At 30.6% G+C, this 13,734-nt stretch overlaps 2 protein-coding genes across 2 annotated transcripts; both read left to right on the top strand.

Moving 5' to 3' along the window:
• Nucleotides 1-1,216: 1,216 nt before the first annotated feature.
• LOC128186942 (platelet endothelial aggregation receptor 1-like) lies at nt 1,217-4,023 on the top strand. The gene is made up of 5 exons (XM_052856923.1): nt 1,217-1,375; nt 2,874-2,926; nt 3,471-3,632; nt 3,727-3,783; nt 3,932-4,023. Exons 1-5 carry the CDS (start codon nt 1,275-1,277, stop codon nt 4,021-4,023), a joined length of 465 nt encoding a protein of 154 aa, XP_052712883.1. The 5' UTR covers nt 1,217-1,274.
• Nucleotides 4,024-7,525: 3,502 nt separating this feature from the next.
• LOC128190903 (uncharacterized) lies at nt 7,526-12,523 on the top strand. The gene is made up of 6 exons (XM_052863141.1): nt 7,526-7,626; nt 8,397-8,449; nt 9,238-9,399; nt 10,586-10,676; nt 10,768-10,802; nt 11,527-12,523. Exons 1-6 carry the CDS (start codon nt 7,526-7,528, stop codon nt 12,105-12,107), a joined length of 1,023 nt encoding a protein of 340 aa, XP_052719101.1. The 3' UTR covers nt 12,108-12,523.
• The last annotated feature ends 1,211 nt before the right edge of the window (nt 12,524-13,734 follow it).

Here is a 13,734-nt window from a genome sequence, read left to right as displayed (position 1 = left end):
TGTGTTACGTCAACAATAAACCATATAATGTCTGAAGTAATATTTCTACAAATTGGACTTAAAACCCAATAATTTCAAAACCTCAAATAAAATTTTGTCCTGTTATATTATTTACCAAATAATGACGAGATATATTGTTTCGTTGAATAGAAATCAGTTACTAAAGACATATTGTTCTCTTTAAAATTGACTAAAAACGTTAACTTCGCCGACGTCACAGAGAGAAACAAACAGTATGAATTTAACTCGGAAAAAAGCTTATACAAATTATGTAAATGGTGAAAAGCATATGTCAAAAACAATTGGCCAATCGATGGTAACACATTTTGAGGGCGTGGTGGTAACTGTATTTTGGACATCAACCAGCCCGAAAGACAATTGAATATCTGTAAATATTTGGTAAAAAGAATAATAGCATCATCTGATGTGTAGAGTTTTCATACTGTAAACTAAGAGACATACATTAAAAAATGAAACTTTCTGAGAACTAACCTATGATTCTTGAACAAATGTGAACAAATAGGATGTCAAGTAATATAGTGCAGTTTTTAGTTGCAAAGTAAAGATACTCAGCCAGTAAAAGAGGTGATATTGCATGAATTAATGTGTTACTTATGATTTTATTGAAAAAATAGAATAGGCAACCACAATGTGTTCGTATTTTTGATTGACCCTCGTAGTCATTGTTTTAAAATTCAACGTTCTTTCGATGTGACAATATCTGTTAATGAACACAAATCATTTTCACCATCTTCGTCGTTGTTGTCCTGCTGGTGTGTAGCTAGGTTTGCGACCAATTTCCTCTGCTGAATGCTTGTGTTCTCTTCCTTAGTAGAGTAATTCATTAGCCTTTTATTGTTTTGTTAAAGATCATTAACCGTAGCATGATTTTGGCTACGAACAATATCAGAATCTCCACAGAAAATTAAGTGGTACCTGTGTTCAAAATTCCAAATATGTTATTTTATAAAACATCATGCTTAGTATGTGTGTTTACTTGTTGAGATTAAAGAAAATGTATAATATATATGTAATTTTCATTCCTAACAAAGAGTCTTTTCTAACAATTAATATAAAAATTGTTGAGGAAATAACTTTTGACATATATCTGTAAATATTAATATGTAAAAAAAAAAAAAAAAAAAAAAAAAAAAAAAAAACTCAGTTTAAATATGGATAAATCAAACATGAATGTGGAGTTCCGTGTCAGGCATGACATCAACTTTTTCCCTTACACTCATAATAATTAGTTGATAAAATATTTCTGCTAAACAATGAATTGCCGATTATGGATGTGTATTGTGCAATGTTTGAGCTTTCTTGTGACTGTCTGTCCAAGTGAACGTGATACTGGATTTTGCATGTCACCAGATAGGTAATGTTATTTTTTAATTTCATAACAAACATTCTTAAAATGATCCTCATGCTGTAAAACAATATATATATATATATATATATATATATATATATATATATATATATATATATATATATATATATATATATATATATATATATATATATATATATATATATTAATAGATCGGGGAAAAAAAACATGTAATGTGTTTGAACGAACTGCATCATGCGAAGCCTGCTTGTTATATTTTGATATTTAATTTGCATTGGCGTTTTCCAGAATTATTTGATTGAATAATTCAAAGTATAATAGATGAAAAAAATTGCATAAGCAATACACGTCCCCTACCGGTCTATGAAAGCTTGAAAACATACATCTATTTCAAAACTATTATAAACGAGATGTTATGCTTTAATGAGAGATAAAAGAACACAGAAAATTCAAACTACATAGTTGATATAGAAATTGAATAAAACATCGGTAAAATAATACTCTTTATTTTATCTCCTGCAATTTCGCCAAGTCCATATAGTATTTGCTGGTAGAAATTTGTGAAAACAATGGACTGTTATGCAGAATATCATTTCTTGCCGTATTTTGTACCCCAAATCAACAGACCAACCCTATTACGAACCCGATTGTATTAAACAAAAAACCATGTCGATTAAATTTACAACATAATGCTTGACACTATTTTACAGAATTTATTTGTTTGTTAGAAACAATAAAAGGAATTGTACAAGTAATTCACGATATTATTACTGACTACATACTTTCCTCTTTTATTCAATACACACAGAACCCGATAACGAATCCGAACAATAAAATATTGGAATATATAAAATTTATTTTTTCAAAAACATGTCGACCAGACGCTACAAAAGTGTAAACGTGATCTGTATTTTGATATTTTGAAGCTGTTTAGCAAATTTCATGTTATTCCTCAAACGCTAAAAGGGAAAAAGTGTGGAAAACTGAAGTGGGACAGACAGACAGACGGACGGACAGACAGACAGACGGACTGACGGGTGCAAAGGAATATATAATAATAATAATAATAAAACGGATCATAAATTGCGTGTAAACCAATCAGATTTCGGTATTTAACATGAAAGTATAAGAGTAGGTTTTCTAAAACCTTTTCGACGCCGACAAAACTGCATTTAAACTTATAAATGGTGACTTCAATTAGAATAAAATTGATTATTCTAAAATTATTTAATAAGATTAGATATTAAATATTATTTTTCTAGTGTCTTAAGTATTTTGGTATCGATATATCTTTCTTTCTTTCTTTCTATCTTTCTATCTATCTATCTATCTATCTATCTATCTATCTATCTATCTTTCTATCTATCTATCTATCTTTCTATCTATCTATCTATCTATCTATCTATCATAACAATTTATTAAACATGTGTTTTTAAAATATGAACCACACATTCTATAACCTTAATTTGTTAGCATTACATATGTTTTAGATTGTGGTAATTTTGTGTCGTAATTATTTCAGCATTGTCATTAGATGCTGCATAGGGTTTTATAATAGTGGAGACAACTGTATAGGTAGGTGTGTTTTGATTTCATTAAATTTGATCACGTAAATAATAAATCAGTCTACAGATCCATTTATACATTGTTTATAATTTTTTTCAAAAGTTCGTATTCAATATGGCGGAAAACAATCCTTTATCACAGAACCAAGGAGGGTGCAATTTTCAAATTTTTTTAATTGTTTTAGTTGTGGTGATTATAAAATATATTAAGAATGCAGACACCACGTAATAAGTTATTACTTTTTAATCAAATGGAATTTATATATAAATTGCAGATCTTTACACCGTTAGATAAGAATGGCAATAACGCCATACTCAAGTAGTCAGCTTTTTTGTGTTCTTTGGAGAACTGAAATTCTCAACACTCAACAAATCAAAGTAGCTGTATTTATTATAATACATGTAAAGCGTTTTTCCTTAGTTTTTTTTATATTGTTTTTTATGGTTTTTAAATATTTATAAACAAAATAATTATAATGCATTTAACAAAATGTTACAAATATGGTTTTTGACAAATTCTACATTGCATTTAAACTTCCGACTAAAATTTGCAGAATGTGAACCAGGCACAACAGGTAATAACTGCTCCTTGACCTGTCCACCAGAATTCTTTGGAATTCAGTGTAGAGAACAATGTAACTGCTCTCTGGACAAGTACTGTGACCCAACAAGTGGCTGTCTGGCAAACAAATCAGTAATTACATTTACAGGTTCAGGTATATTGTCACTTATAAAAGTTTTAGCACTTTCTTTACCATATTTATTTAAATATTTTACTAATTTAAATTAAAAATGTTGACTTATTGACAGGACGGGAAACATCTGATACAATGACCAAAAATCCAAAAGTTTCTGACTCAAATCACTGTGAGTTGTCTAGAATATCAAATTTTCCACTGAATTAAAGTTTCAACGGCAATTATTCAAACATCAATAAATACCTGAACACTAAGAATTTCCTCCTTTTTAACATTTCAAATATCAACAAGTGATAAAATGGATTTTTAACAAATAGTTGACAAGACGGAAATCCTAATAGTGGGCATCCTTCCTTTCTCAGTACCTGTCATCGTCTGTTTTATCATTGGCATGGTTTGTATCAGGTAAAAAATTTACCTATTTCTTACATTAATATCATTGTAAATTATACTCATTGTAAAGATCATTGCTACTCTAATAAAGAATATCTTTAAGGCGTGTCAAAATACGGAAGAATTCCATGCACAATGTGACTGATCCCCCAATCAGAGTTCATGAATCTGCAATTGACGACACAGTATCATCCGATGTTCATGATCATTCAAATCTTCTAGGACCAAGTCCTAGCTTTTCCACCTATCCTAAAGACAATACAACTGCCGTCAGAGAACCAGAGCCTTGTTCAGGACTGACCATTGATACCACATTTCATGACAATAACAAAGATTACCATGTCAACCAACATCCATTGCCTAGAGCTTGCGAAAAAATCAGTGAAAAGTTAGATGGTAGTTATTTGAGTATGACACACAAGAAAAAACTTCATGAGAAAACGAAACACCAACAAGTAGATATAAATCTATCATCGATAAAAAAAGATACAGAAGAATTGCTCTTTATTAACTCAAACGAAGGTCAACAGAGAAATGGCAAGAAAACGGTAAAATTTGAATGTCCAGAACAAATTCAAGATACAGCTGATATCGAGAAGAAACCACGAAAAGAAATTTTGGCATCCCCAGTATGTACAATCGACGAAAAAGTGAATGCTTATAGCTGTGAAACGATGTATTCTAACAACCTTTTCATATCAGACATTCAAACAGATAATAGCGAGGATACCGACGAATACTTTAACATCAATTACAAAGGACAAATAACAAATATCGAGTCTGTTCGTTCATTGTGTTCATCTAAAGCTAGCATTGATATGTTCGATTATATCAATTGCGATGCCTTAAAATAGGATTCGTGTAAAATCATTGTAGAATATACACTTAACGTCAATGATTATCTTGATATGTGAATGATCTTCCTGTTTAATCGTTGTTCTTAAAGTTACGTCCGAAATATATGACATAAGCGAACTCGTTTAAAACCTCCATTATTTATTGTTAATTCCATACAATGATATGTTCATTCAAATTTCCTGAGATGCCTAGCAAAAACCGAACTGTATCTGGGGTTCAATAATATGTTTCATTAAATTATGATGTTATGATGATAAAGATGTTTGATAATAAAAAAAATACATATGGACAAATCAATTTGAGTATTACAAGAAAATTGGATGTAAATATTGGATATCTATTCATTGCAAAACATTGATTAACTTAAGGAATAAGATGGAGTGGAGCATAACTCCGTCTTATGCTGCAAAAAACTTTAAAATACAACTGATTAATTGACAGTTTATTGGACGGCAATATTTCGTCCAGTCCAAAAAAGCCATTGTGCACTTTTCATTAAGGTGGCAAATTTTGAGGATTTAACTCATCGCAGTCTGATTTGAACAAATGTGTAAACACATACATGTGAACGGGACACAATGCATTTCGAAAATATTACTGTCTAAACTAATGGGCGGAAATTTGACATACATGTTTCACTGTCTTTTATGTTTATTTGCTTTCGATGAATTTTTTTGATGATTACATTTAAAAGCGATGTACCGAGCAGTTATTGTATTTCATATTTTTCTTCCCTTTAGATGATAATGTGGAAGATATTTCGATGCTTTTGGAGTATGTGATGTTTTGAGATTTCGGGGATGAAGTTTCTTCGAAAAAAAAGTTTAAAAAATTTATCGGCGTTGACAAATTATCATATTGTACAGTTTTAAAACTATTTTGTTTCCTTTTGTAAATTGTATGTTTCTGTCACAGATTAAAACGTAAATGTTTAGCAAATCTTTTCCCTATTCTTGTACAAGTTTGATATAAAATATTTAAAAACTGAACCATGATATAAAACTTTTGAATGACCTACAGTAAACTCTTTTTATAAGAACACGGATATAGTGAACAATTTTCGGATATGGCAAAGTTGTTTTGAGTCCCATGGTAAAATTCTTAGCAAATCTTTGCAAAATCTTACGGTATTAACGAATTCGGATATAACGATTTTACGGATATAGCGAACTGATTTTGAATCCCGTAGAGGTGAATAATAACGAAATTCAACACTTTTATAACGAATTTCTTTACAGTTTAAAAAGTTTTCACTACCATATAAAATAAAAGTTTGAGTGAATTTAATTTAATGTAAATTTTTCAATTCACAATCCGATTGTTAAAAGTATCAAAGTAATGCATATTTTTTAAACCCTCAATTAGGAAAAATATAATTAGTCTTTTAAAAGAATACATGTATATAGTAAATTCATATAGTTATTATTTGGAATTTGTTATACGGATATAACGAAATACGGATATAACGAAGTAAATCCACTGGTCCCTAGGACTTCGCTATAACCGAGTTTTACTGTATATAGTAATAGAATACTTCCGGTACAGTTTCAACTATTGTTCAATGCGAAACATTAACTGAGACATTTGTATACAAATTCTATTCTTATTTATTCTTATCGAATTGTGCAAGTTTGGGAAGCATTCAATCGCCTAAGGAAAAAAAATGTAATATGTCTACCTTGCGATTGTAATAAGAACAAACATTAAGGTACATGGTATTACGCAAAGATTGAACCTGTGTCATTTTTTAATCAACTGAATATTAACTGTAAGGTCTAAAAATAAAAGTGACTCTAAAATGGCAGGTATATATCATCCAGTCACCTTTTAGTTTCTTTTCAATTGTGATTGGTACGAAGTATTAACATTGTGATAAGGACAAATATTGAAGTATTAGGTACCTTGTTTGTTTGGTATTTAGAATCGTTTATTTGTCTAATATATTGTTTCAACTTGATGCGTTTTTACTCAAACTTTGAAATAAAAATATGCAATCATCATTTAATTTTATTCTAAAGCATAGAAATGATAATGGATGCAACAAAGAGTTGCCTGTTATAAACACATCGGCGCACAGCTAAAAGAAACATTATTTATTGTTTTAAAATTCAGTGTCCTTTCAATGTGACAAATCAATAGTTTGTTAATGAATACAAATCAGCATCATTTTCACAGTCGTTCTCAGTGTTGTCCTGTTGGTGTGTAGCGAGGTCAGCAACAAATCCTCTCTAATGGATACTAGTGTTCTCTTCTTAGTTAAAGTAATTAATAAAATTTAAGCAGCTTATTCTTTCGTTTAGGAATTTTAACAGTAACATGACTTAGATCTCAAACAATATAAACATATTTTACATAGGATAAAGAACATGATAACTTAAATCAAAATTCCAAATCTGTCCAAATATTATGGTATGTATGTGTAAACATGTGTCACATAGAAGTAAATGTTATTCCAAAGAAAGAGTTTTTTCGAGCAATGTTGTTGAGGAAATATCCTTTTAAAAAATTTTGTTTGTATGTATATGAGAAAATGTTTCAAATTGGTCAAATCATGACTCTTTAAGCAAAAATACGGAAATAATTTGGATATAGATATATAAGTTCCGTGCCAGGCATTATATCATCCAATACTCTTAAAATCATAATTAGTTTATTAAACGATGAATCACCGATTATGGATGTTTGTTGTGCAGTGCTTGATCTTTTCCGTGGCTGTCTGTCAAAATAAACGAGGCGATGGTTTTTGCATGCCACCGCAAAGGTAATCTTTACTTCTTCTTACATCTTTATTTGTACCACGTGGTTTTTGATCGACAGTAATTGACACGTGCTGAAAACTACAAGATCTTCGCTTGACTATGGTCATCATAAAAGGGACCCTCTAAACGGAACGCATTACAACTTTCTCGATAATCTATAAATGGTTTACCAATTTCAGTTCAGTTTAAAATGAACAGACAGAAAATGTAAAAAAAAAACTAAAAAGTCCTCACTTAAAAAATAAATATAGGTTGTAGCAACTTCTCTGATGAAAATGCAAAATACATGTACATGCTTACAAAGTAATGATTCTGGTTATTTCAAAATCATTATATAATCATTTGCTGGGAGAAACAGAAAAGACATATCTCTATCCAAAAATATGTCCAGGAGAATATTCGCGAGCCCTGCATCTTTTTTGTTATTGTTGATATGCATGCGTAATACGTGTAGTAAAGAAAGTGGAACTCCATAACACATTGCAATGTATATATTTATGGGTTCTGCATCATTATTAATATCAATGTAATAATTTGATATATTTCATGGAAAAAGTTATAATTGTTTGAAAGTTTAAATATTTCTAAGTTGAACAAAAACACCAAACTCGATCGGAAAATTTGTTCAAGTCGGGTTTTTAGTTAGATGCGCTATACTGTCTCATTAACATTTTACCAAAATATCTTTCAATACAAATTGCACATTATTTATCCATAGTCTGTGACCAATAAAAATGTTTCAGTTTGTGTAAATTTTTTGTATTTATTTTAGCATTGCCATTGTATGTTGTATAGGATTTTATAATAGTGGAGACAATTGTATAGGTATGTATGATTAAATTCATTTAATGAAATAGCAACACCATAATTCAAAAGTGTAAGACTTTCTTCGGCAAAAAATGATAAAAATGCATGTTATCACAATTAAACGGTCTGCTGAATTTTTTTGTTTTTTATTCATTGTGAAGAGCTCCTTTTATTTGAACTTGTTCAATATGGTAAAATTGTTCATATTTTTAAAAAGGATCCCACAACCAGGGAGCGGCAATGGAACATGGTTTTTATTAGTTGCCGTGATTATAAATTGAATGCACAAGTTCACACAGAACTCTTTTAGTAACCGCTTCCGTTTGACGAATTAAAATCTTATATACGAAGAATGCAAATATCCTAGCAGCTCTAAATACGCTTAAACTTGGGCGTCTTACTCAATTAGACTTAGATCCAGGCACGTAGCAAGTAATTTTTTTAAATTAACATATAAAAATTTGAATTATCATGGAGTTGCCCCCCCCCCCACACTTTTTTGGGAGCATGTAAAAAATTGATATGGAAATAAGGAAATTAGGATTGACATTAAAGTATTACACTACGCCAGCCCCCCCCCTCCCCCCTCCCAATTCCTAATTTTTCCTAATTTTCTTTTTTTTTCTTTTTTTTTTTTGGCCTGTCAAGATTTTTGGGATGAGTCTGCCCCCCCCCCCCTTTCAAAAAACATGCTACGTGCCTGAGATCCGTCTATTCATCGGAGAATTTAAAATAATCATATACATATATGCTAACAAATATGGCATGTGACCCATTTTATTTAATCTTCCTTCGAAATAATGCAGAATGTGAACCAGGCACCATAGGTGATAACTGCTCCTTGACCTGCCCACCAGACTACTTTGGACTTCAGTGTACAGAACAATGTAACTGCTCCTCGGACGAGTACTGTGACCCAACAAGTGGCTGTCTGGCAAACATCACAGTAGTTACATCTACAAATTTAGGTATACTATTATCATTCAAAGAAAGAGGCTTTGCGTTTTCTTAAAAGTATTGATTCATGATTTAAGACTTAATTAATATACTGAATCAAAGCAGAATGATTTGCTATTGTTAATTGTAAATCTTGGCTTGAATGACAGGACTGATAACGTCTGATACAATGACCAATATTCCAAAAGGTTTTGACTGAAATCACTGTGAGTTTTCTAGAATATTGGGTTTTTCCACTTCAGTTCAATCTCCTACAGCATTATTGTAAATAATAGCATTTATGTAAATTGTTATATGTTATTTTTATGCCAGTACCAAAAATAATAGTGTAGTCATAATATAATTGTAATTCAAATTTTTAAGTATTTTTGAGTATTTAGCTGATCTTCTTTAATTGTCTACTTTAGCCAATTCGAGTGCGGCGTTTAGTCGCGCGATGTTTTAACTACGTCATTTTAACTGTCAGCTGTCAACAAGTTTGTAAATACCGCAATCAACCCACCCTCCTTCCCCTTCATCACCTTTGGAGTTGGTGATTTATTTTGTAATGTATTACACATGCATGTTGCTGTTGATGTGTGAAATGTTGTTGTATGTATATTTGGTACATGTTCATATTGTATACATCTTTGTTTAATATGGGGGAGGTCATTTGCTCACCTTTTATAACTTATATTCAATGTCTGGTAATTGATATTATGACTGTTTGAAGACTTCTCCTTATTGCTTTATTTTTCTTATTAGCAAAAATAAATGGCAGTATATACACTCAGGCATGTTTTATGTTTTTCTATCAATTCTTGGCAGATCAATGATATTACATAAATTCATATTTATTCAAACATACATTCATTTGTATAAAGACTTGTATTACAAAAATTTGTATATAATATTTTCAAGATTATAATGTTGATGATGTTTAAAACTATGTTTTTAAAAAAGAATATGTTCAGATTTGAGAAATACAAAAACTTCCAAGTTACAGTGTAAGTTTTAAATTGTCAAGTCAAGTTCGACTTGGCCATTGATTGTCGTTGCAAAAAAATAGAATTGTTCTAAATATTAAAAAAAGATAATCAGACGAACTTTGAAATATTTATTATAACAAATAGCAATTGATCATTGTGTTGCTTTAAGGTGTCGGAGTGTGAAAGTGAGTCAACATTTTAACAGCTTTGTTTCAATGTTTATTACTAGCTGATACAGGAACTGGGTTCCTACTCAAGTTTGTTCTTCCGTTCTCACTTCTAGCCATTGTTGTTCTGATTGTTGGAACAGTTTGCATCAGGTATATTGAGTTGATTTTTTTTAAATAACAATACAATTGATAAATTTATTGGATTTTGATGATTTTTATTAAGTTTTTATTGTCATTTAAGGAGATGGCACGTAAAAACCATGAAGAAAACAAAAGGTAAAACTATACTATGAATCTGATATTTAGGGCTCTTGAAAAAAAGATTAAATAAGACGAGCAACAACACCGAAAAATTGTTACTTTTTACTCGGATATTATCAATGTTATCAAAACTCGATTTAATTAATTCTAACAATATATACTTTATTTATTAATATATGATGCATTTGAATATGACAGTAGCTTGCGTTGCGGAGTATGTAATATTTACTGTGATGCCTGCTACCTTAATATCCCAATTAAGTACCAAAATATCGTTATATTGTTTGTATCAACAATTAACTTAATTACTTAAATAACTATGCATCGCAATAGCGGGTAATATAAATTCTACGATCCTAACTACATGTATCTTCATAGGTCAAATGAAGCATTGTATTGTTTATGTTATGTCTACTATTGAATTACTTATTCAAGTATCCGTTAAAAGTATTTAAACTAATATCATTGTCGATGAATACGTTATACAGAGAATCAGCATATTCATTATATAAGTGAACGTTTCTAAGGTTACTCGAAAAGTCTGAGATCGTTAGCTTTAGCTTTTGTCGATCGAGTAGATAAGGCACATAGGCAGAAAAGGTATAAAAAGACATCAATAAACATTGTAAAAACATTAATACTTAAAAAAAAATCTATTACGTTTTTTTAATAAAAAATAATGCGTTTATCTTCATACCGATCGTTAGTGCTTTGGGTGACCTGTTTTTCTTTGCTGTAGATGAATTGTCATTATCGAAAGATGTAGCTGATGTCGACACCGAAACTCAAAAATCAGCAAAGAAAGGACTTAGTTCCAGAGAAACGGTATCATCCCAACTTTACAAAAGAAATTCCCATGAAAAAATTAATCGCAATGCAAATCTTAGTCAAAAGGAAACCATGGCCACAGGGGGAGACCCACCTCCCTGTCCTGGTCCGTCACTGGATGTCTCATCACATCAGAGGGAAGGAAATGTCCATATCAACTGGTGTTCTCTCGGCACAGTTTCTGAGAGAAGCAATGAGGTCTTACAAATAAGTTGTATCGACAAGGGTACAATTCAAGAGCAAACCAAAGACCAACAATCATATATTTATTCAATTTCGAGCAAACACTCAAGAAAACAACTGCATCGTGATAATTCAGATTCAGAATGTTCAAAAGTAACCTACGATGAAGAATTGTATGCAAATAATCACAATATTGAGTATTCCACCAGTTGTTTTGGACAGGAAGGGGATTCTGATGAGTACTTTGACGTCAGCTACGATAAACAAAAGAAAATGTCTTGCATTGTACTACCTAATCTTGACGCTTAGGAACTAAGTCATATGAAACTGAACATTTTATGTCTGATTATATAACTGCAAAACAATTGTTTAGGTTTGATACTCAGTGACATTAACATACATTTTTTATACTAATGCAAATCAATGCGTTAAATGCGCTATATATTTTAGCAATTTATTTAAGATGAAAAAATCCGGGTTTTTTTATAAACACGTCAGTTTTTGTTCGTTTTTTTTTTGGGGGGGGGGGGGATATCATAGCCTAAAGCCAAATGAAATTGAAAACAGGTGATACATGTAGGTATTAAACATGCGGGATTTCACAATCTGCACGACATCTGCTATACTCTTACTCTAATATGCCGTGGTTGTTTAATGATTCATCAGTAATTGAATCATTATATGTTGGAACTATTAATGTTTTTATTCGTTAATGCCTAGAACAATTAAAACCAGCTGTTTGGGTAGGAAGTTTGCTTCAAAATAATTGAGAGGAATATAGCTGTCTGTATATAGATCAGTTTTATAACTCTTGTCAGAACACAGGATGTGTGATTAAAATACATTTTCTGTTATCATAATTGTAGCATTTCTTTTTTGTAAAGTTGAAAAATGAATACCATTACAGTACCTTTCAATGACTTTTTCAAATTAAGTATCGCTTTGGCAGTCTAGCGTTTGCTTATAAAACTATTAATTACCTAGGTCTCTGTAATTATACCAAAGACGGAGTTAAGCATGATTTTATTTTGTCGATTGTTTTAAGATTACATTTTCAATAAAACATATGATCTATTAGCTGTTATTAGTTGTTATTAGAAGAATTTAATGTAAGTAAATTGATTGTGTTTTGTTGTTACAATCAACAATATGATTTGCTATGTATAGATAACAGTAACTTGAAGAAGAAACGTTTTTCCTGTAGTGTAGTTGTTTATGTTTTGTTAAAATACCACAATATGTGTAAATATACCGAGGTGTTAGGAAGAAATAATGTAAACACTTTCTACTGTAGTAATGATGCGTATACAAAAATATATTTCCAAACAAAAGTTCACAGTAATGATAAGCAATACAGCCTTTTATATTTTGCCTCAAAAATTAAAACCTTAGGTTGATAGATTTAAAACAAAACCAATTTTTATGTTAGCAAGCGAAGGAATGTAGTCAATCATGTACATTGCATCAATTGCCAAAAATTTTAATGATTTAAGAAATGAAGATAATAATTTTTCTATTGATCGGCGTATCAGGGAAAAAATTGACCGGAAAACTTCATCAATGCACGTAGTGCATTGATGAAAAAGTTTTCCGGTCAATTTTTTCTTTGATACGTCGATCAATAGAAAAATTATTATCTTCATTTCTTATCATTTAATAAAACATTTTCAAATAAAAAAAAATGTGAAGTGTCATTGATCAAAAGTGAAAATAATGTAAATGAAGCGGCGCGTATGAATACAAAACAACAACAGCAACAATATTAAAAATGGATGCGCCTTCAGCTGATGCAGAGCTATTGAGCTGAATTTAATGGATTAAACACAAATAGTGAGTTAAAATCTGAACCGGCTGAATTGAAAACGAAAGGAAAATACATCCGATAGCTTGTGATATTATTCACTGTGCAGAAAAACTCGTAATAAAACTAATTTTC

Source organism: Crassostrea angulata, chromosome 6 (assembly GCF_025612915.1).
Source record: "Crassostrea angulata isolate pt1a10 chromosome 6, ASM2561291v2, whole genome shotgun sequence".
NCBI classification, from domain to species: Eukaryota; Metazoa; Mollusca; class Bivalvia; order Ostreida; family Ostreidae; genus Magallana; species Magallana angulata.
The sequence above is the reverse complement of the archived record's forward strand: the minus strand, read 5'-3'. Positions and strand labels throughout refer to the sequence as shown.